General features: G+C 44.8%; 1 protein-coding gene across 5 annotated transcripts in view; it reads left to right on the top strand.

The window, feature by feature from the left end:
- Positions 1-20482, top strand: part of LOC148542502 (TBC1 domain family member 24-like) — a 93008-nt gene extending 72526 nt beyond the window's left edge. For all 5 annotated transcript variants that reach the window (XM_088468747.1, XM_088468772.1, XM_088468736.1 and 2 more), the window contains 4 exons: positions 1404-1467; positions 8761-8859; positions 17139-17454; positions 19857-20482. In XM_088468747.1, coding sequence (XP_088324873.1) covers positions 1404-1467; positions 8761-8859; positions 17139-17454; positions 19857-20002 — 625 coding nt within the window. In that variant the 3' untranslated portion in view covers positions 20003-20482. The remainder of the gene's footprint in view (positions 1-1403; positions 1468-8760; positions 8860-17138; positions 17455-19856) is intronic.
- The last annotated feature ends 4998 nt before the right edge of the window (positions 20483-25480 follow it).

The raw sequence follows: 25480 nt of genomic DNA, 5'->3' as shown, positions 1-25480 counted from the left end.
GTCTGGAGTTGATTCTAAGTGTGACATTTGCATTTGGAATCAGTTGCTGTCGACTCTCAATATGAGATCCAAAGAGCTGTCACTATCAGTGAAGCAAGCCATCATTAGGCTGAAAAATCAAAACAAACCCATCAGAGAGATAGCAAAAACATTAGGTGTGGCCAAATCAACTGTTTGGAACATTCTTAAAAAGAAAGAACGCACCGGAGAGCTCAGCAACACCAAAAGACCCGGAAGATCACGGAAAACAACTGTGGTGGATGACAGAAGAATTATTTCCATGGTGAAGAAAAACCCCTTCACAACAGTTGGCCAAATCAAGAACACACTCCAGGAGCTAGGTGTATATGTGTCAAAGTCAACAATCAAGAGAAGACTTCACAAGAGTGAATATAGAGGGTTCACCACAAGATGTAAACCATTGGTGAGCCTCAAAAACAGGAAGACCAGATTAGAGTTTGCCAAACAACATCTAAAAAAGCCATTACAGTTCTGGAACAACATCCTATGGACAGATGAGACAAAGATGAACTTGTACCAGAGTGATGGGAAGAGAAGAGTATGGAGAAGGAAAGGAACTGCTCATGATCCAAAACATACCACCTCATCAGTGAAGCATGGTGGTGCTAGTGTCATGGCGTGGGCATGTATGGCTGCCAATGGAACTGGTTCCCTTGTATTTATTGATGATGTGACTGCTGACAAAAGCAGCAGAATGAATTCTGAAGTGTTTCGGGCGATATTATATGCTCATATTCAGTCAAATGCTCCAGAACTCACTGGACGGTGCTTCACAGTGCAGATGGACAATGACCCGAAGCATACTGCAAAAGCAACCAAAGAGTTTTTTTAAGGCTAAAAGGTGGAATGTTATGCAATGGCCAAGTCAATCCCCTGACCTAAATCCGATTGAGCATGCATTTCACTTGATGAAGACAAAACTGAAGGGAAAATGCCCCAAGAACAAGCAGGAATTGAAGACATTTGCAGTAGAGGCCTGGCAGAGCATCACCAGGGATGAAACCCAGCGTCTGGTGATGTCTATGCGTTCCAGACTTCAGGCTGTAATTGCCTGCAAAGGATTTGCAACAAAGTATTAAAAAGTGAAAGTTAGATTTAGGATTCTTTAGTTTGTCCCATTACTTTTGGCCCCTTAAAAAGTGGGAGGCACATATAGAAACCGTTGTAATTCCTACATCGTTCACCTGATTTGGATGTAATTACCCTCAAATTAAATCTGAAAGTCTGCAGTTAAAGCACATCTTGTTTGTTTCATTTCAAAGCCATTGTGGTGGTGAATAGAGGCCAAAATATGAAAATTCTGTCAATGTCCCAATATTTATGCACCTGACTGTATAGCAAGGTAGAAATGTGTAAACCTAATATTCTCTCTCTGGTTGCAGATTTTATTCACATTGTGAAGGGTCTGAACCTTCTGTCCTGCTCATCAAAACAACTGCAAACGAGGTAATATTTAATATATAATATACAATATGTTGTTACCCATAGTAACCAATCAGACAATGGTTTTCATTTTCTAAACATTTAAGGGCAGATTCAATTAAGCCCAAGATGAATCGCAGCTAATTACAGGAGGGGAAACCTTGCTCATTTTTGTTTGCAGTTCTATGGAGTGCAAGTAAAAATTAGCGAAGTTATCCTACCCAGATAATTTGCGTTATGTAGCGAGCAAGGTTCTGACAAGGTCTTGACACAATTTAATCTTTCCTTAGGAACCTCACTGGTTGCTACTGGTAATACAGCCTTTTTCTTTTGTGCCAGATTCAGAAAAATACATCCACTAAATTAGGACTGTGACAACATATGTATGCAAGATGAAAAGGTTACATGGATCACCAATCGAGTTGAGAATATTATAGATATGTACTTTTATGCTGTATATTATTTTTATTGCTAATGTATGTATACATGCCATGAACTGCTGGCATGGGGCATCTGATCCCTTGGTAATTACTAGCCTATGCAGTGCATCCGGAAAGTATTCACAATGCTTCACTGTTTCCACATTTTGTTATGTTACAGCCTTATTCCAAAATGAAATACATTAATTTTTGTACTCAAAATTCTACACACAATACCCCATAATGACAACGTGTAAAAAGTTTTTTTTCGAGATTTTTGCAAATTTAATAAAAAAAACCACTAAGAAATCACATGTACATAAGTATCCACGGCCTTTGCCATGAAGCTCAAAATTTAGCTCAGGTGCATCCTGTTTCCACTGATCATCCTTGAGATGTTCCTACAGTTTAAATGGAGCCCACCTGTGGTAAATGCAGTTGATTGGACATGATTTTGAAAGGCATACACCTGTCTATATAAGGTCCCACACTTGACAGTGCATATCAGAGGACAAACCAAGTATGAAGTCCAAGGAATTGTCTGTAGACCTCCGAGACAGGATTGTCTCAAGGCACAAATCTGGGGAAGGGTACAGAAAAATATTTTCTCCTTTGAAGGTCCCAATGAGCACAGCAGCCTCCATCATCCGTAAATGGAAGAAGTTCGAAACCACCAGGACTCCTCCTAGAGTTGGCCGGCCATCTAAACTGAGCGATCGGGGGAGAAGGGCCCTAGTCAGGGAGGTGACCAAGAACCCGATAGTCACTCTGTCAGAGCTACAGCATTCCTCTGTGGAGAGAGGAGAACCTTCCAGAAGGACAACCATCTCTGCAGCAATCCACCAATCAGGCCTGTATGTTAAAGTGGCCAGACAGAAGCCACTCCTTAGTAAAAAGCACATGGCAGCCCACCTGGAGTTTGCTAAAATGCACCTGAAGGACTCTCAGACCATGATGAGACAAAGATTGAACTCTTTGGCGTGAATGCCAGGCGTTATGTTTGGAGGAAACCAGGCACCGCTCATCACCAGGCCAATACCATCCCTACAGTAAAGCATGGTGATGGCAGCATCATGCTGTGTGAATGTTTTTCAGTGGCAGGAACTGGGAGACTAGTCAGGATAAAGGGAAAGATGAATGCAGCAATGTACAGAGACATACTTTATGAAAACCTGCTCCAGAGCGCTCTTGACCTCAGACTGGGGCGATGGTTCATCTTTCAGCAGGACAACGACCCTAAGCACACAGCCAAGATATCAAAGGAGTGAATGTCCTTGAGTGGCCCAGCCAGAGCCCAGACTTGAATCCAATTGAACATCTCTGGAGAAATCTGAAAATGGCTGTGCACCGACGCTTCCCATCCAACCTGATGGCGCTTGAGAGGTGCTGCAAAGAGGAATGGGCGAAACTGCCCAAAGATAGGTGTGCCAAGCTTGGGGCATCATATTCAAAAAGACTTGAGGCTGTAATTAATGCCAAAGGTGCATCAACAAAGTATTGAGCAAAGCTTGTGAATACTTATGTACATGTGATTTCTTAGAGTTTTTTTTTATAAAATTTGCAAAAATCTCAAAAAAAACTTTTTACCCTTATGGGGTATTGTGTGTAGAATTTTGAGGACAAATTTTAATTTATTAAATTTTGGAATAAGGGCCTGATTCAGAGCCGGACGCTATTTGCGGACGGTCGTTCCAAAAAAGGGGCCGGCTATTTAAATTGAGTGCTCGCTCTTTGCGGTTTGTTGACGCCTCTATGTCTGAGCGAGCTAACGAAAAATGCGCTCGCTATTTTGTAAAGACGCCCCTTTGCCTTTCGCATCACACGTCATCTCCGGTATTTATTAGATTAATTGGGTACATCGAAAGGCATCTGAACTGCTCGCAGTGCTTGTGGTAGGTTTTTCTTACCGCTATCACTGCGAGCAGTTCAGGCTAAAAGATAACCAAGTGACGTGGTCGATGATGCTCCTTTACTAATTATGCACTCCCATTAAACGCCTTTTTGACCGTTAGGCACGCCTGCGTTCGGATCTCCACTCCCCCGTTTTCAAGCACCTTCTCCTGTTACCACCCACAAACGGTACATTCTGTCAATCAAATTAGCAGCCCCTTGCTGTTTTGCGAGCGCACGATTTCCGACCGCAATGACTGGTTTGCGCATGCGCATTACGACCAATACGCATGTGCAGTTGTGCGGACATCGCTCAGAGCGAACGAGCGGCCGCTTACGAGCGGCTCTGAATCAGGCCCTAAGGCTGTAACATAACAAAATGTGCAAAAAGTGGAGCGTTGCGAAATACTTTCCGGATGCACTGTACGTTGCTGCTATAGTCTGATATTGTTATGAATTACTTGTAAAGTGACAGCATATTTGAAGGAATAGAATAAAAATAATATACCCCTATAGTAAAACATAGGTCTATTGGAATTCTTTGAGGCGTTCCATGACTTTCATATAGAACACAGAATAGATAGCTAAGGTGACTTCAAATATCTGTGGAAGAAAGGGATCCACTCCCTCAAATTTAAAAAAACTTATATAATAGATGGTCGTGATTGCCGCCATTTAGAGGAAATAGAGATCCAGAACCCCTCTTGGTGAATTCGGAAGTAGAGAGCCCTTATGGCGCAGGTTCTACCAAATGAAAATTAGCACCACTTAATTGAAATTGCTTAAATAATCATCAAGTATGGATGATTGGCTCTGATGTCACAGTGGTAAATAGGAATACATCACCTTGTATTTGGCATATATGGCCTTTGGTCTGCATACAGAGAGGATGCGGCTATCTAAATCTGAGCACACAGTGGTTCTTGTACCAATAAGGAAATTTACTAAAAACACCGGCATAACCAAGTCTGAGGACAGCGCACCTGTGAAACGCGTAATAGCTTTATGCAATCTTTCCACATGCAAAATACAAGTTGATGTATTCCTTTTTACCACTGTGACATCAGAAACATTTGTCCATACTTGTGATGAACTTTTAATACATTTTAAGTCATTTCAATAAAGTGGTACTAACTTTCACTTGGTAGTACCTGCGTCATAATGGACTCTCTACTTCTTATCTGGAATAATTTACAATAGGATGTGCATTATGCCGTGTTCTTCTATTAAACACTGCAGCCCGATTTTCAACTGCCACAACTTTAGCAGGAACTCCAATTTTAAAGGACCGTCCGAATCCTGTAAGTCGGCACTTGTGTCTCAACTTGTGAGAAGTTTGGAGGTATGTTCCTGTTCACAATGGTGAGCAAGGACATCATCGATGAGAGTCGGAAATTCAAGGGTGGAGGGGAGGTTGGGGATGACCTTTTACTTTAGTGCCATAGTGTATAATTTATTCTGACTTCCTCCAGGACAATGTTGGAAGGTATGTTGCAGTGATTGCATGAGAATACTCTGTACAGATATTACCTACAGGAATTTATACATACTGTATATTAACATCATTTGTGTATTATATAAATATCTTTATTTTATGATAAATGCATGGTAACTCCCATCAGATTTCTTATATCATCTACTTTAATGGTAGGTCATCATTAATTATAATAGACAAGATTGCTTAAGGGGAACCTCATGTCCAGGGTGCTTTTTACCATTACAGACCAGTTGTATATTCTACAAGAAATATGCAAAAGAAACATTGATAATAATTATGACACTGCCATAAGATATAACAGTAATCATGATCTTAATAAAATAATACTATTTGTTAACTATATTGTATTATTCTAATACATATTGCTCTAATTACAGCAAGATAAAGTATATACATATTTATCAAGGTGTTTTTTCATAAAATGATGTTATGCATTACCGTTATGTATTACCGCTATGTACTAATACCTAATGCAGGAGATTTCAGAAATCTCCTGCAGAAGGCTCATTAGTGCTGCAGATCGCAGCCCTCATTATTATCAATAGGGGCTATGATCTGACCCCTATGTACCCTGCTGGTTTACACCATCCCGTCCTCAGATGGCATAAACTGCTTTATGCCTACAGAGGCATATTCGCAGGAGAGGGATCTTCTGAAACCTCTCATGGCAGCCGGCTCCCAAATCTGAAACTGTGCACATGCAGAGTGTAAGATTCCCCCATGCCAGTGATGTAACTTGCAGGAACAGCGGTTATGGCTACTGTTGTCCCTGCGTGTTACACTTAGGGCCTGATTCAGACCCGTTCACTATGCTGCGTTCGCTCACATTGAGCGATTTTTCTCAATCTGCGCATGCGTATAATTTGCAATGCGCGTGCGCGAACCAGTCAGTGCGATGGGAAAGTGCTCGCCCGTAGCCCGCAGTCGAGCCGTTATTTTGAGTGACAGATAGTGCCGTTTGTGGGTGGTAACAGGGGAAGGTGCTTGTGAACGGGGGAGTGGATGTGCGAACGCAGGTGTGCCCGACCGTCAGAACGGAGTTTAATGGGTGTGCATAATTAGCAAAGTAGCGTCATTGAACATGTGACTTGGATGATTTTTCCATGAACTGCTCGCACTGCTTGCGGGAGGCTAGGTCTACCTTAAGTGCTGGGAGCAGCCCCGATGGCTCCCGATGGTCCCGATTAATCCTAATTTCCCAGAGATGACGTTTGTTGCGAGTGTCAAGGGGGCGTCTTTGCGAGCACAATAAGACCTTGCCCGCTAAGACATAGAGGCGTCCTTACACCACAAAGAGCGAGCGCATGTTTTGCATAGACTGCCCCTACAAATTAAAATATCCATTGCGATACGGACCATTAATAATTTTAGCACGATTATCAGTGCGGGATTAAACCCTGTGGATGCCCCTAGGCAGTAGAAATCTCGGGGCCCCTCTCGCAAATTATCTCCGTATACATTTTTAATTTTACCAACCAAGAATTTTAATAAACAGTATGTAGGTTGCACCGATAATTTTTTACAAACTGACCGCTGACAGAAGATGAACTTTTAAGAGATAAATTGTAATGTGAATCTGATATCTATGGTTTATGTCAGGGATGACGTACAAGGCCCTCTGTATCATTTGGTCTGGCCCTCAGAGTTTTTTTCTGCCATCCTCATCTGGCTAGCAGGGTGCCTAGAATGGCACACTGGAGCCAGAATCTATGCAGTATTGCCACGGGGAGTGTCCTTAGGACACTTCAGACTGTCATACCATGCCCTTACAGCTCCTCGGTGTGGTCTCATCTGATGTGACCATGCCAGGCAAGTGGTTAAAGGTGCAGGGACCATTGGCCAGTGCCTATCGGTAATACAGCACTGGTGACAATTAATACATAGGCCTTTGTGTTTGAACTATTAGCATATTATCAGTGATTCTCTTGTATTTTTCTTATTCTTTGCTGATTTGCAGTTATCTCTATTTTAGAAGCAGCTATTTTTTCTGTGCACCATAGATATGTTGCTTGCCAGTGCTGTATGGTTCTATATATATTTATTTGAACACTTGAGTTTCCTATTGTCAGTTATTCTACCATGCTTCTAGCAGTGACGTAACTAGGGTATTTGGAACCAAGGGCAAGTTAAAAAAAACTGGAGTAAAGTATGTGCACAATGAAAAAGTGGGTGTGGCCACATGCCACAAGGAGCGTGGACATTGGAAAATGGGGGAGTGTCAAGATGACACACCACCGTTTCTCGGGACTCTGGGAACATTTATTTCGATTCCATATGCACCTTAATGCCCCCAGTAGTAGTGCCCCTTTTGCAATGCCCACTTTAGTAGTGCCCCTAATGCAATGTCCCCAGTAGCAGAGCCATTTATGCACTGCCCCCAGTAGTGCCACTTATACAGGGCCCTCAGTAGTGTTTCCCCCTATGCAGTGCCCACAGTAGTGCCCCTTATACGAGGCTCCCAGTAGTGCCCCTTATACAGGGCCCCCAGTAGTGGTCCCCCCTATGCAGTGCCCCCAGTAGTGATCCCCCTATCTAGTGCCCCTTATAGAGTGCCCCCCCTAGTGGTGCCCCCTATGCAGTGCCCCTTATACACTGCCCCACAGTAGTGGCCCCCCTATGCAGTGCCCCTTATAGAAAGCCCCCAGTAGTGGTCCCATCTATGCAGTGCCCCTTATACAGTGCCTATCCAGTAGTGCCCCCTGTAGTGGTCCCACCTATGTAGTGCACCTTATACAGTGCTCCCAGTAGTGGTCCCCCCTATGCAGTGCCCCTTATACAGTGCCTACCCAGTAGTGCCCCATATACAGTACCTACCCAGTAGTGCGACTTATACAAGACCAGTAGTGGTCCGCCCTACGCAGTGCCCCCAGTAGTGGTCCCCCTATGCAGTGCCCCCAGTAGTGGTCCCCTTTATGCAGTGCCCCTTATACATTGTTCCCAGTAGTGGTCCCCCTATGCAGTGCCTCTTATACAATGCCCCTAGTAGTGGTCCTGCTTATATAATGCCTCTTATACAATGCCTCCAGTAGTAGTCCCGCGTATACAGTGCCCCTTACATATATAGAACAGAGAAAAAAAAATACACAACACTTACCTGAATCCCCACTCCTGCGCCCACCGCTGTCAGCTGCTCCCACTCGGCACTATGGAAGAGACATCATGACGTCTCTCCCATCACCCACTGCGGGAGCCGGAAGGCGGAACTCATGAGTAAGCTCCAGCCTGGCTCCAGATGTGGGTGCAGCAGCCAGTGAGTCTGTCTGACTCTCATTGGCTGCTAAAACAAACATACCACTGCCAGGTTGTATGAGTGTACGGCACTACACTGACTTGAAACCACTGTCCTGGGCTGCGGTCGGTGGCCCTCCCCTGCGCCGCTGGTCTGATGGGAGTCCAGGGCACGTGCCCTTCTCGACCGCCCCATAGTTACGCCACTGCCTTCTAGGACCTACAGTTAATAGTTTCATTACAACAGCAAAATGTATAAAATGACATCTCTCAATCTCACAGGTGTGCGGGGCCTATCTCTCTTCCGACTGGAATGAAAGGAGAAAATGCTGTGGGCAAGTGGCCACTTTTTTCGGCACTGGGGAATGTTTTGTGTTTTCTGTAAGTTGCATTTATTTCTTTCTATTTCTCTAATATGTGTCCAGTTCTAACTGCACAGAATACTTCCCTTTCTACAGCTGGAAGGACCTAGGGGTATATTTACTAAAAAGCAGGTTTGTAGAAGTGGTGATGTTGTCCATAGCAACCAAATAGATTCTGGCTATTATCTTCTAGAAGGTGCTAGAAGTAGAATCTGATTGGTTGCTATGGGCTACATCTCCACTTCTAAAAATCAGGACTTTAGTAAATATACCCCCTACTGTCCAGCTCACAAAACAGCAGTTTAGCACAACACTCACTTTGGGTGGGATGCAGCAAAGGTAGAAATGCTGTCAAACCCCCAAAATGTGGGTTTGACTGCATTTCATCATACGCACCAATCCCCAAAATGCGATGCACTCTGGGGCTTGGTTGCGGTGGGTAACGCCATCTTCCTGATAGCATTACCCTATAGAAGCCTATGGGCTTCTCTCGGGAAAGTGCTGTGAGAGGGATCCAGTCGGATCTTTCCCAGCACCACCTCTGAAGGACACTAGAGGAACCTCTGGGTCATAGACCCGGATGGCTCTCCATCGAAAAGGGACAGAGAGAGCGGTCCTTTGCGGTGTTCATCATGCATTCCGGCGTATACCCCACCCCTGGCCACAGGCATTCAGTTTTGAGTTTGGTGCGGCAGGATTCAGACGCACCTTTTTAACAGGGAGACTGCTCAGGCAGTCCCAAGCTTTAATTTTGTTTTATTTTATTTCTATGTTATAGAGTTAACAGTGCTGAGCGTCTCCGTCTATCTTCGCTGGGCCACATCAGTTACGGCTCTGGTGATTTCGGTGGTCACGGCAGAGCATGCTAGCAGGGGTGTATCTAGGGGTCGGAGCGCCACTGGCAAAATAAGGGACTGGTGCCCCCCCTACCCCTCTCATAGCTTTCCCCCATCACAAAGCCCTCTCCCCAGCTCTACCTACATCACACAGCTCTCCCATCCCACATTCTTGAGACAGCCAGGGTTACAGAAAGTTTTCTGGCAAACAGTTGTGTGGGGATACTGACAGTTAGACAGCAGCGCAGGCGCATTGCTAGAACTTGGAACAGTCAGCACGGAGTCACAGTGGTGCGTGCGATCACGGTGTGCAGTGCTCACTGCTCAGTCATTTCACATCTTACCAGAGCCAGGTTAAGACTGTTTGGGGCCCTATGTGAGATAGTGGCTTGGGGCCCCCTCTGTACGAGAACGAACCACTGGCTATAAATGTATTTGTCACACACTATTTGACTCTGTGTGTGTATGTATAAATATATATATATATATATATATATATATATATATATATATGTTATATACACACATATCACTCTCTCTGTATGTTTCTTGTTGTGCTATTCATCCTCCCCTCATATGGACATATATACTGTATTGTACCCATGACCTCACTGTCCTTACTGTGCTACCTTTTCCCAGATTTGCCTTTTATTCCCCCCTCCCCTTGTGTGACTACTTTGTCTACTGTGCTCCTCCAGCGTCCCTGAAAAAAGGAAGCAAACGTACCTTTCTTTCCTCACTTTGGCTGCGCTCTTTGGACAGGTGGCAGTGGTGTGATGTCATCATCTCACCATGATATGCAGATACCATTGGCTCAGTGAGGGGTGACTGTGATGGAGGCCTCCGGGGATCCAATGTGCTGCTCTGAGCGAGGCGCAGCGCCGGGCGCTTATGAAGGAAGCTCCCTGAGCAGCAACTGAGAAGGAAAGTGTGGGACAGATCTTTGCAGAAGGTCCCAGGGGAGGGCCAGTCATGGTGAATTAGAGCCCCCAGGTAACTAGTATACACCTGCTGCCGGAATTTCTCCTCCCCGCTGATTGTTGCAGCAGGCAGCATCATTAGGGTTTGCCGGCTCCGGGACCTAGGCAGTTGCATAGTGGGTAATCCGGCTCTGCAGATGTGTACATGAGTAGGGTAGTATCTGCCCCCTGGTTGCGAATAGCACCACCGGGCGGCGCCCCCCCTTCGACCGGCGCCCCTGGCGAGTGCCATCCTGGCCAATGGGTAGATACGCCCCTGCATGCTAGCAACTGGACGCATGGAGATGTTCTCGCTTATGGGCAATCGTGCACAGCAGTCCTCGCTTCAGGCACTGGAGATGCACTGGAAGCCGTTGCAGTGAGATCCTGGGCTGTCCGCTCCCTCACTAGACCACCGTGGCCTTATCGTCTGACGCTGGGGATCAGCAGCAGATGCTTCTGCTACCATGAGACCAGCGTACCCGGCCGGTTGACGCAGCTTAGGAGAGGTAGGCTGTCCCCCGGCAGCTCCTCTCCTGACTCAGAAGCAGATCCATCAAAGGTTTTCCCGCGTCCCACCCCCCTTGTGCATATGCGATGCTCACAGCCCACTATCGGTGCTCTGCTGAAGCGGTTTGGTCTCAGGAGGTTTTAGGTCAGTCTCCCTTTATACCTCTCCCTTGGGTAGGGTATACAGTGCTCTATATCCTACCAAGATTTGAGTAGTTGATTCAGAGCTCATTGCAACTCATTTACATATGCATTGTATGTGATTTTTTGCTAGCTGCTGTGTTGATACTGCCTTTTATTTCTGACTGTCAGTTATAACTATCACTGTGTTTTCTCCTCAGCCCTCTGTTACAAGTGGTGGGGTTTTTTCTTTGTACTTCACATTTACTAGTTATTTGTGAAGGCTGTCACATTACACTGCATTGTTACCCTTTACCTTTTGACATATCAATTATAAAGGTAACAGGAGGTTGAGGCCCCTGTGCTGGTTTCAGGTAAATCCTGTTGGAAGGCTTGTCCCCTCAGGACTTTATACAGGATGGTTTGTGTGCTGTCTGTTATAAAGAACCACCTCACCAGTCCAGTCAACCAGCCCCTGTACAGGAGCCATCTTGGGTGTCCTCCTTGTCTCAGGTGGTGATGCAGCTAGTGGATGTTACTCCCAAGCTGCCCCTCTTTAATAGGATACCCACAGCAGTTTCAGCATACTATGTTTGTCCTTCCTATACATCCTTCCTGGATGGATGTTTATGCCTACTCAAGTCAGAGTATGGCTCAGTCGGCTGTTGCGAGCAGACCGGTAGTCACTAAGCAGCATAAGCGGATGTTATCTTGTTATCAGTCTGCTCAGCATGTAAATTCAGATGCATCATCAGAGGAATCAGATGATGCGCCGGGTTCTTCTCCAGGGTCTATCTCTGGAGAGGAGGACCATCCTTCTACAGGGAATATTCCTTCTTTGGTGAGGGCGGTCAAATCAATCCTAAATATACAGGATAATGAACCGGCTCCTAGACACCAGAAGGTGGTAAAAGCAGCTCGCTGAACTTATGGAAGAGGCATGGAGTAACCCAGATATACAGTTCCATGTTACGAAAAGAATAGCATCTTTGTATCCTTTCCCAGCTACGGAATGTACTAAGTAGGAAATCCCTCCTACTATGGATGCTCGTGTGACACCTAGTCAGGAGTGCTAAACTGCCTATTCCCTCAGCATTTTCTCTTAAAAGTTCTACAGACAGAAAAATTTAAACGTGTCTTAAAGCAGTATTTTCAATGTCTGGAGCTGTTACTCGACCAGCTATGGCCGGGGCTTGGGTATCCAAGGTTGTTGAAGAATGGACAGGGGTATTGGAGGATATGCTACCAGAGAACAGCTGACATATATCTCCCACATACGAGAATCACCCACCTATTTGGGAGAAGCTGCAATAGATGCTGGGCTCCTAGCTTCTAAAGCATCGGCAGCCTCAGTTATGGCTCAAACAATAACAGATGCCTGGGTCCGAGAAGTGGTCTCTCAGGGGTATGCTCTCACTTTCTGGAAGCATTCTCCCCACAAGTTCTTTTGTACAACTGCCCCATCGGAGTCTATTAAGGCCTTTGCCCTACAGGAGGCCATTAACTCACTGCTGCAGGCAGTGGTGATGATCCCGATTCCTGTGGAACAAAGAAAAATGTATTATTCTAATCTATTTTTGGTTCAGAAACCAAATGGGTTTCATCGCCCTGTTCTAAGGGGTCTATTTACTAAACAGTGTTAGGAGAAGTGAAAAGTGATAAGGTGCCAGCCAATCAGCTCCTAACTGCCATCTCACAGGCTGTGTTTGAAAAATGACAGTTGGAAGCTGATTGGCTGGTACCTTATCACTTTTCACTCTTCACTTCTCCTAACACTGCTTAGTAAATAGACCCCTAAATCTGGAAACCATCAACAAATTTATCAGTGTACCCAAGTTCCGTATGGAAACTCTCCATATAAATCCTCAGGTTGCATTTACAAAATAATTGATCGCTGTCCTTGGACATTCAGGATGCGTACATGTATGTGCCTATTACGCCATCCCACCAACAATTTCTATGGTTTGCGCTGTCCTGCAACAACATTACAAATTTCAAGCACTGCCCTTTGGTCTATCTACGGCCCCTCGGGTCTTCACCAAAATAATGGCAATGAGGATGGCCTACCTCAGACTTCAAGGAATCAGAATACCTGGATGACCTTCTGATATTGGCACAATCTCCGGCTGTTCTACAACACCATCTCCAGCTGACCATTGCCTGCCTACAGACACAGGGCTGGATAATCAATTGGAAGAAATCTTCTTTGTCTCCAATACAGCGGATGGTACATCTTTGGGCACTTCTGGATTCTCAGGCACAAAGGGTGTTTCTACCAGAGGACAAGATTGCGGCCCTATCATTGCGAGTATGCAAATTGCTGCGCAATCGAAGGGTATCCATTCTATCAGCAAGGCAGGTCTTGGGGTCAATGGTACCCAACTTCGACATTGTGGAATATGCTCAGTCCAACTCCAGGCCTCTGCAGCAATTGATTCTCTCCCGTTGGAACGGACAGTATCATCTAATGCGGTACCAGAGAATCCTTCTCACTCCGGAGGTTTGTCTCTCTCTCTCTCGTGGTGGCTACAAAAGGATCATCTGGACAAGAGTTGTCCATTCTGGATTCCAAATTGGGTGCTCCTCACCAAGGACGCCAGTCTTCATGGATGTGCGTGGGGGGTGGTGACAGTCGTCACAGTTTTCAGGGAAGATGGGCAAATCGAGGAAAATCATCAGCCCATAAACATTCTGGAGCTTCGAGAAATATATACAAAACACTTATCAGGGCACAGGACCTGCTCCAGGGCAGGCCGTTCCAAATCCAGTCCGACACCACGACCACACTAGACTGTCTCAATCATTATGGAGGCACACAAAGTCATGCAGCCATGAGGGAAGTGACAAACATTCTGATCTGGGCAGAATGTCATCTTCCGGCTATCTGGGAAGCGGACTTCCTAAGTTGTCAGGACATACACACCGGAGAGTGGGCTCTCCACCCGGGGGTTTTTCAACTCCTGGTGAACATATGGGGCCTATCAGATGTAGACCTCATGGCTTCACGTCACAATCAGGTCCCCAGGTACAAGTCCGGAACCAAAAACCCTTCAACCGCATTTGTGGACGCACTTGCAGTGAAATGGGACTTTAAGCTGGTGTATCTCTTTCCTCCGATTTCCCTCCTCCCAAGGGTCATCAGGAAATTCAAGCAGGAAGGAGGAACAGTGATACTAGTAGCTCCTGCTTGGCCCAGACGCCACTGGTTCACCGACTTACGGAATCTACTCATAGTTTCCTTTTCCTCTAGGGCCGGATCTGTTAGCGCAGAGTCCCTACCTGCATCTGGACTTACCCCGTCTGTCTTTGACGGCGTGGCTTTTGAGTCTTCCATCTTAAGAGCCAAAGGTTTCTCCAGCTCTGTGATTCAAACGATGCTTAGGGCACGAAAGCCTTCCTCTGGCCGCATCTATTACAGAGTTTGGCATTCTTTTGGTCAATGGTGTTCCACAGAAAGTATGACCCTAAGGTTTTGCGGGTATTTGCTTTTCTCCAGGATGGGTTAGACCTCGGTCTCCGCTTGGCCACCCTGAGAGTACAGTTTTCTGCGCTGTCAATTTGGTTCCAGCAAAGAATTGTTTCTTTGACGGATGTTAGAACTTTTTTTTACAGGGTGTTCTCTGAGTTCAGCCACCCTGGGATTTGTCTTTGTTTCTCAAGGGCTGCAAGTTCCCCCATTTGAACCTCTGGACTCAGTAGATTTGACATTGTTGACAGTGAAGACACTTTTCTCCTCGCTTTCTCTTCTGCACGCAAAGTTTCTGATTGGGCAGCGCTCTTGTCTCTCCCCGTTTTTAGATTTTTCACCAGGATAGAGCTGTTGTCTGTACACGGGCGGGTTACCTTCCTAAGGTAGTGTCCCGTTTTAATGTGAATGAAGTGATTGTGGTTCCAGCTTTTCAGTCTTCAGACCTTTCTGTGAGTGAAGCCTCCCTGGATGTGGTTTGTGCTCTCCGTATCTATGGGGATCGTTCAAACTCTTTTAGAAAATTAGATGCTCTTTTGTGTTGTATGGTTTTCTCAAACAAGACTGGCCAGCTAACAAATAAACTCTGGCTCGATGGCTGCGCATGACTATCTCTCAAGCTTACACTCAGACTGATCTCCCTGTTCCAAACACGACGACAGCACACTGTACCTGGTCTGCGGGACCATTGTAGGCATTCCGTCGTGGTGCCTCTGCTGAACAATTGTGCAAGCCGGCCACGTGGTATTCTGTACACACTTTTCTACGCCTTTGATACTTTTGCGTCCCAGGATGCTTCATTTTGGCGACAAGTCCTCCTTTGTGCTCAGGAGCGTCCCCACCCTTAGGGGAACTGCTTTAGGACATCCCCATGGAATCCCTGTGGATCCCTATGGACCCTGAAGAAGAAAATAAGTTATGGTAGACCTGTTAACGTTTTCTTCGAGGTCCATAGGGTCCACAGGGCACCCACCCTGCAGCACCTGGCTGCATTGGGTAATTTTTCTTTTGGTCACGGCTTCCCTCTTTTTCTGTGTTTCTGGTGTACAATTGTTCTTCCTTCTCCTGCCTTAAGCTTGTTTACAAAACTGAATGCCTGTGGCCAGGGGTGGGGTATATGTGGAGGAGGACCTTGGGCATCCTGGGAGCTGAAAGATTACCTGTTTGGTGCCTGGATCACTCCAACCAGATTATCCCCATGGTATCCCTGTGGACCCTTTGAACCTCGAAGAAAGAGTTAACAAAGGTAAGTCTACCATAACTCTTACAGGGGTATTCAATATGGGTGCGATAACATCGTTTTTGCGTTAATATCGGAGGTATGGCGTCATTATCGCAGGTTTTACTTTTACATCGTATTCAATTTCAAAGACTTATCGCAGTTTTGAAAAGTCTTTGACAAAAAACGGGGATAACTTTTCACCATTGAATAGGTGTCGAAAAAAGTGCAGAATTGGGGTTTAGTGGTGCAGGCTTAAAAAAAATAGCCTGCACCCCTGGGAATGACATTTAAAAAAGAACTGTGTCAAAAAAAGTTTTTTAAAAAAATAGGGACACCCCAAAAAATTTATTTAAAAATTGGGGTGAAAAAAAAAAATGGGAAAAAATTGTTTAACAATAGGGAAATAGGTTCAGGGCTATTCTGCAAGTATGCGGCAGGTGTTTTCTAGAATAGAATTATAGCGGCAGGTGCACAAATGCAGAATTTTTAAAAACTTACTTTAGGGACTTAAAAATATGCTAGTACCCATTTTCATGTACCCCAAATTTGATGGGACCACTTAAAAAAACGAAAAAAATAACCTAAGTGCTCTTCTGCATCACTTCTTCAATGTCGGGAAAAAAGCACCTGCTGCGGCTATTTAAATCCCCGACTTTCAATTAAAGGCTAAAACGGGGGTATCCATAGTGTTCCCCCATGTTTTTACAACTTTAGGGGGGTCTTACAATTATTTTAAGGAAAAATTCGTAACTTTACGCAAATCCAATTCCGGAGTTTCCCGTTTTCGTTAATTTTATATTGAATACGGGGATAAGCGGGAGCGCGCACCATACCTTAACACAGAAAAAAACTCAGATATGAAACGTTAACTTCGACAGTGAAGTTAACGTTTCATATTGAATACCCCTGCATGTGCTATGTCATTTGTTTTTCGAAAAAATTACACTGGGATTGAAACTGAGAACAACTGCAAGCACTATATAGCTATAACAACCTGACCTAAAGACTAGACTTATTATACTAAAAATAACTATTTTCTAATTTATTGTGTAACTATTTTACTTTCAGCAGCATGAAACGGGACAGGTATTATTGGTCGTGATATCCCTGTGACACCTACTAGTATATGCCTTGGGTCAATGCATGAATAATGCAGTTCACTCTGTGGCTTTTATGTCTCTGCAGCTACGTCCAGATATGGAGAGATACGAGTGGGTCGTGGTGAAGAAACCAGAGATGGTTAAGACAGCTCCACCTTCCCCACGCGCAAGACCCCGTTCTTACTCTTATGGTGCCCGCCTCTCACCGGTCCCTCAGCGTCCATCACCCCCTACCTTCTCTTCAGCTCCCAGCAGCCCCCCTCAATTCTCAAACTTTCTGGCTGTACCGGTAGAAGGAAACCCAAGTCGCTTATCTCCATTCCTTTCCGTGCGTCACTTTCAGCTGCCATCTAAAACTGCCTCTATGTTCATGTGTGGAAACAATCAAGGTTTTATAATAGGTAATACAAATAGAATATAAGGGACAACAACAGGAACCAATGTTTTAAAACTGAAAATTAGGGGCATTTGAGAAATATAAAGTAGCGTAAAAATAATGGCTACTTCTGCAATTTGAGAATCCTAATACTGAATAATCTGTTTACAACAGTCAATTATGTATTCCCTATTGTATCATCCTGGATTATCATTTGGGAACAGTGCTACGCGGAAGGAATTTGCTATTGTGCAGAGAGGGCCGTGGCTAGAGTGTTCGGCGCCATCTGCAAACTATAAATTTGTGCCCTCCTACAAATATGTCTTCTTGACATGTCTCTTTACAATCTTAGCAATGTGTGTGCATATATACATATATATATTGTGACAAGATCGCTGGCATCATAGTGGAAGCCAGGTATATTTGCCCTAGATTCCTGACCTATGTCTTTTGAAACCTCAGGAAGGTGTTTGTGTTAAGAGTTTTTTGGGTTATTAGCTTCACAGGAGGCTAATTAGGGTTTTCAGCTGTGTGGCTGTTTTTTAGTGTTGATCATTAGAGGGAGACACTGCCTGGGGAAAGGACAGGCTTTCGTGTCTCTGTGAGAGAATCAGCTTGATGAAAAGCAGGTAAACTAAACCTGGAAAAACCATCTTATACTTTGTTTATTAGTGAGCTAGGATCACTTCTGTATAGCTAGTGCCAGACGGAAAGGAGTTTATTTTGTTTGTATTGCCTAATAAAACTGGCGGAGGCCAGTTGTACCAGACTAGTGGACTGAGTGTGATTTCTCAGCTGCTGCGCAGTGCCATCTACCCCAGGAGATGATACCAGCTCTCCGACCTTGCTACAATAATATATATATATATATATATATATACACACACAGGATGTAGTCAGGAAGCCGACGGTCGAAATGCCCGGCATGGGACTAAAGATAGGCGTCGGTATTTAGACACCTATCATTAGCCCCATGCCAAAATCCCGACGCCCGGCATTCTGAACGTAGGGAAGCCGGGTGTTGGGAGCTCATAGCCGCGGGGGGGGGGGGGGTTTAGGTTTAGGGACTCCCGGGAGGACTTACGGTTAGGCACCCCCGGGAGGGTTAAGGTTAGGCTGGGGGAAGGGGAGGGTTAGGGTCAGGCACTAGTTGGGGAGGTTAGTGTTAGGCACCCCTTAGGGAGGGGAGAGGGGAGGGTTAGGGTACTTTCTTACCTTAGTCGGGATCTTCATCTCCCGGCCTTCCTCTGGATTCAAGTCCGGCTGTGATACATCCCGATTCCATATATACATGATGTTATCTTGTATGTTGCGCATGCAAACTGCTAGTCTACAAGGTAGGGGAACGAACTAGCACCGCCCGCTCAGGGGCGGGCAATGAGATCAATTCCTGACCGGGCTGTCGTGGATATAAATGACATTTAAATTCAGGCGGATTGGCAATCTGGCTAATGGGTGGTCCAGTGTCCAGATCGCTGATCCGCCTGCATTTACATGTCCAGTCCACCCCCGGACCACCCCTTAGTTTCGCCCTGCCAGGCCCGCCCATGACACTGCTGTGTTGGCTGCCTTAGCTTGCATGCCACAGGCACAGCAGTGCAGCTGTAAAGTTGCTCAGACAGCAAGCGCCGGCCCTGTAGTGCCGCCAACAGAGAACACCATTTAATGGCTCTGTTTATTGCTTATAACAGATTAACCAACTAGCATCTGTATACTTGTATAGGTCTCCGTGAACCATTGAGAGTTAAGAAGGTCCTTACGCTAATCCTAAAGAGCAATATGTAAATATGACACTCCAATGCTGGACACTATACCTGTGGGAAATCATAAATTTAGAGTACTTGGCAGCTGCTTGACAATGTAATGTCTTCTGAGGTAAAAGGGGGTAGCCTTACAATTAGGGAAGCGTTGTTGCGGACTAGGGTATACTAAGCTGCTTGTCTTCAGTTCTAGCTGCTGATTTAATTGGGCTATTATATTAAATGACAAGGCGCTTCTTAGAAAACGCAATCCATAGAGGTATAGTTTTAATAGATAGGTTGGTGGTTCAGGGACATAACCTTGTTGGAGACCTTTGTTTTCAATTTGGGACTATGGCATTACTAAAAAATGTTTTTCCGTGTCCCCATTTGTACTTCTGGTAGGTACAAGTAAGGCTAAACATTGTGATTACCGACACGTTGAATGGCGTTAGCAGCCACAACAATTTAGCACCCCCATAAAGACCTATGGGGGCTGTTTTGAGTTTGGAAATGGAGGGACCACAGCAGAAATCGGAGCCATCTGCTGCGTTCTCTCCTCCTTAAATCCTGGAGATCCTTAATGTTTACATGTACCCTCCGGAGGATATCCCACAAATAATCTTTAACAAATATGCCCCTAAATCTCTCCTTGTGGTTAAAGTTGTTATGTGATGTGTCATTTCAGGTGGAGGAGGAGGACAAGCCTTGAACATTGATGCTGATCTTAATAATGGCAGGACAGAGCATTGTGAAACATTTGACAACCCTCCACTATGCAAAGAAAACTTTCAAATACAGCACCTGGAGGTCTGGGGCTGCCAAAATTCCTGACTCATCAGAGTAAAAAAAACAATTGTGGAGCTCATTATCAAAGAGCACTGGATGCACAGAATTCTTTGATTTTGCACTGTTATAATATATAGATGGGCTTCTAAGAGCACTTTAAGGTGTACACCTACTGCCTATCTACGATGTGTCTCATGCACCTAGGAGAGGTGGAAAAACCTTAAGAGGCGTAGTGTGCTAAATGTCTCAGCAAAATCTATAACAAATTTTGTTATATTTTCCCAATATGTATAAATGTTGATTCAGTGCATCATATTTCCATATGTACTACTTCCAAAATGATTGCCACACCTGGTACTTTCGTGTAGGATAACAACCCTTGGAAGTGACGATTCTCTGTGTATCTTGTTGTTTGTATATTGTCTTTCCAGGGTCAGTTCTACCAGGGACGTGCAGTCAGGCTAGGCAGGGGAGGCAGAGCCACCTGTCATATTCCTGAGATTTAATCTAGAAATGATTAGAATAATACAACGAAGATTTGTATAATTTATAAACATCTTCTTTGTTTGTTTATTGTAATAATTTTTATAGTTAACACTCACCAGCTTTGTGAAGCTCCCTGGTACTGCAGGGATACGAGAATTGAGGCAGCAACAGCTCAGCCTCACCTCTGTACAGTCAGACACTGCTTACAGGGCTGGAGGAGGGGCCACACCACAAGCAGTGAGCTGCACAGAAAGAGAGCTAATAGAGGTACGACTCTGAGTATAGAGGGCGTGCCTTGGGCACTGATGGACACCTTGGATGTGTAATGTGACCAGGAAGTGCACTACAGTGTTTAGAGATCGGAACTCACTCAGCTCAGTCAGCAGCAAGAAAAGACAGTGATACAGTCTGGAGAATCAATGGACACTGAAGCTTAGTGTAGAGAGGGGAGAGTTACAGTGAGTGGGGGGCGAGACAACCTCCCAGCACTCAGACCCATCTCCATGTGTGCCTCCCCAGCCATTGACCTCACCACACGTCACTGAGTTCTACACCATGTGGTGTCCAGGGCGAAGTTTATTTTGCCCCTCCTCCCTCTGAGTTATTCAACGTCTTAAAGTAAATGCTGTACAAAATGATACAAAAACATATAATGATGCAGGACTGCCCACTCAGCGTCCAGGAGTTCGGCCATTTCTAATTCTATTGTACAACTATAGTTACAGACGGGATGCGTTTAATATGCCGGCAGGCAGGATCCAGGGCGTCGATATACTGATGCCGAAATCCTGATGCCCGGCATAATGCCGGCGCTGCTATCCCGAAGACATCACGATACTGACGTCGGCATCCCGAAGGTAAGTAAAGGGTATTACACTTAGCCCGGGGATGGGGGAGTTAGGATTAGGCACCACCGGTGGGAGGGTAGGGTTAGGAACCCTTCGGGGAGGTTTAGGGTGCGGAAAGGGGAGGTTAGGGTTAGGCACCACCAAGGGAGGGTTAGGGAGGGAAAGTAAGAGGGTTAGGGTACTTTGAACTGGTGGAAATTCAGTCGCTGGCTATTCATACCCAACCCGTGCACAGACACACACATACACAGACACGTACAGTTAAACCAACACATTTATAAAGAGTTACACAGCCATATATATACAGTTACACAGACACAACACATATACACAGTTACAAAGAAACATTTATACAGTTACAGACACATATATACACAGACATATATACACACAGACACATATACACATATATATGGGTTGGGTATGATATTCCCTCTGCCAGATTCCCGACATTAAAAGGTAAGTCTCCTTCCGCTAACCTTTATCCCTAACCATTCCGCCCTGATGCCTGACCCTAACCTCCCCCCCTAGACCCTAAACCTAACCCTCCCCCATTAGTGCCCAACCCTAACCCTCCACGTAGTGCTTAACCCCTAACCCACGATACTTACCTTCGGGATGCCGGTAGTTGGTATACTGGAGCCAAGATCCCGACTACCGTCGGAATTTCGGGGGCCGGAATTAGACCGACGGTATCCTGTATAGAGGGATGCTGACTACATCCCATATTTACACAGACATAAACACACATATATACACAGTTACACAAACACATAATATACACACAGACACAGAGATACCCCCCTTCAAACTATAAATTTGCACCCTCCTACAACTATATCCTCTTGACATGTCACTACTTGGAATGAATGAATATAATTATTTATTTTTAAATATATTTCTTCATTTATAATAGTTACTGTATGCTATTCACCATTCATTGAATCTTTAAGATCAACTGTGCAGGCAGTTACTGCAAACATTACATCATTTACAATCAAAATGGATTATAGGTAAAATAATTTGCATATGCAAATTATTTTACCTATAATCCATTCTGATTGTAAATGTAAATGGCAGGACACATGCCCCCAGAGCACCCCCCTGTGAGCTAATAAACATTGAGGGGTCGGAGCTTCTGCCTGATGGGCTGGGCTGGAAGGGAAGGTAATAGGGGACAGGACTCAGGAGAAGGAGCTGCAGCCTGCAAATGCTGTTATGGTCAAGAGTGGTGAGAAGTGTGGAGATAGCGGCAGCTACAGCGATTAGACCCGTGGCCGTCGCAAGCATCATCTGAAAGAAGGATGGAAGCCTCAGCAATGCCCCCTAGGCTGCAGCGCCATGGCAATGGGCCTGCCATCTCGCCCGTCTATCCAAAGTATAATCATATCGTCATGCATTGCTTTATGCCACTTATTGTAACCTATGTGCTGTACCCAAGATGGCTGCCTCACTCTTTAGACATATGGCATATACAGTCAGGTCCATAAATATTGGGACATTGACAGAATTTTCATATTTTGGCCTCTATTCACCACCACAATGGCTTTGAAATGAAACAAACAAGATGTGATTTAACTGCAGACTTTCAGATTTAATTTGAGTTTAATTACATCCAAATCAGGTGAACGGTGTTGGAATTACAACAGTTTCTATATGTGCCTCCCACTTTTTAAGGGGCCAAAAGTAATGGGACAAACTAAACAATCCTAAATCTAACTTTCACTTTTTAATACTTTGTTGCAAATCCTTTGCAGGCATCTACAGCCTGAAGTCTGGAACGCATAGATATCACCAGACGCTGGGTTTCATCCCTGGTGATGCTCTGCCAGGTCTCTACTGCAAATGTCTTCAGTTCCTGCGTGTTCTTGGGGCATTTTCCCTTCAGTTTTGTCTTCATCTAGTGAAATGCATGCTAAATCGGATTCAGGTCAGGGGATTGACTTGGCCATTGCATAACATTCCACTTTTTAGCCTTAAAAAACTCTTTGGTTGATTTTGCAGTATGCTTCGGGTCATTGTCCATCTGCACTGTGAAGCGCCGTCCAATGAGTTCTGAAGCATTTGACTGAATATGAGCATATAATATTGCCCGAAACACTTCAGAATTCATTCTGCTGCTTTTGTCAGCAGTCACATCATCAATAAATACAAATGAACCAGTTCCATTGGCAGCCATACATGCCCACGCCATGACACTACCACCACCATGCTTCACTGATGAGGTGGTATGTTTTGGATCATGAGCAATTCCTTTCCTTTTCTTCTCTTCCCATCACTCTGGTACAAGTTGATCTTTGTCTCATCTGTCCATAGGATGTTGTTCCAGAACTGTAATGGCTTTTTTACATGTTGTTTGGCAAACTCTAATCTGGTCTTCCTGTTTTTGTTGCTCACCAATGGTTTGCATCTTATGGTGAACCCTCTATATTCACCCTTGTGAAGTCTTCTCTTGTTGACTTTGATACATATACACCTACCTCCTGGAGAGTGTTCTTGATTTGGCCAAGTGTTGTGAAGGGGTTTTTCTTCACCAGGGAAATAATTCTTCTGTCATCCACCACAGTTGTTTTCCGTGGTCTTCCGGGTCTTTTGGTGTTGCTGAGCTCTCCGGTGCATTCTTTCTTTTTAAGAATGTTCCAAACAGTTGATTTGGCCACACCTAATGTTTTTGCTATCTCTCTGATGGGTTTGTTTTGATTTTTCAGCCTAATGATGGCTTGCTTCACTGATAGTGACAGCTCTTTGGATCTCATATTGAGAGTTGACAGCAACTGATTCCAAATGCAAATGTCACACCTAGAATCAACTCCAGACCCTTTACCTGCTTAATTGATAATGAAATAACGAGGGAATAATCCACACCTGTCCATGAAATAGCTTTTGAGTTGATAGTCCCATTACTTTTGGCCACTTAAAAAGTGGGAGGCACATATTGAAACTATTGTAATTCCTACACCGTTCACCCGATTTGGATGTAATTACCCTTAAATTAAATCTGAAAGTCTGCAGTTAAAGCACATCTTGTTTGTTTCATTTCAAAACCATTGTGGTGGTGAATAGAGGCCAAAATCTGAACATTCTGTCAATGTCCCAATATTTATGGACCTGACTGTATGTGAAACTTTTTATTACATTTTTGTTAGCTCATTGTTGGTTTAAAAATCAAGTCTACTTGAAGGGGTCCATGCACCCTGAAGCCAGAAATGAATGCCCCAATAATGCATACTTTACTTCTGTACCTTATTTCACTAATCTCAATATTGCCTGTCTCCAAAAAGTTGGTACACCAATTCATCTTCTACACAAATATCAAAGAACACCCTCCCTCTGCCCAACTCCTCCCATTATACTGTGGAAGCTTCTGCTTGTTTGAAAATTCTGCAACCATGTGACTCCGCCTATGCAGTTTGTAAGAACTCTAGGTATACTTGTACAAATCGAGGCACATCGCAGGTACAACTACGCAGGCACATCGCAGGTACAAAGCTGATTTTGTGCTGCATTTTGGCCATTTTGAACTTCATAAATGACCACCTGTACTATTCAACTAGTGCCAACTTTTCAAATCCACATCTGTGCATATCTGTAAGATTGCTACTGGATATTGCCTTAATGTTACACATCTTAGCTTAAATTTTAGAAAATAGGAAAAATCGAAATAATATGAGATATGGTAAGAACTTACCCTTATTATCTCTATTTCTACGAAGTCCATAGGGTTCCACAGGATACCTTGGGGTATAGGTGTGACGTCAGTCGCTGGGCACCATAGAGTTAAGCTTTTCAGCCTCCCAGGATGCACTAGGGTCCCCCTCCTATACCCCGCCCCCGAGCCAAGGCACCTCAGTTAGTTATCAAGCCATAGGCCGGAGGAGGAGAAGGAAGAGAGAGAAAAAAGATCTGGACACATACAAGAATCACATTCTCACCAGAGGGAGACGGAAAACCGGTGACCAGAGCAAAGCCCATCTGCAGCACAGGTGCGACAGGGCGGGAGTCCTGTGGAACCCTATGGACTTCGTAGAAATAGAGATAACAAGGGTAAGTTCTTACCATATCTCATATTTTCTACTTCAGGGTCCATAGGGTATCCACAGGATACCTTGGGGATGTCCCAAAGCAGTATCCTTTAAGGGTGGGGACGCTCCTGTGCAGAAAGGAGAATCCGCCGCCCGAAGGAAGCATC

Source organism: Taudactylus pleione, unplaced genomic scaffold, assembly GCF_031769625.1.
Source record: "Taudactylus pleione unplaced genomic scaffold, aTauple2 ptg000012l, whole genome shotgun sequence".
In the NCBI taxonomy this organism is placed as follows: Eukaryota; Metazoa; Chordata; class Amphibia; order Anura; family Myobatrachidae; genus Taudactylus; species Taudactylus pleione.
The sequence above is the reverse complement of the archived record's forward strand: the minus strand, read 5'-3'. Positions and strand labels throughout refer to the sequence as shown.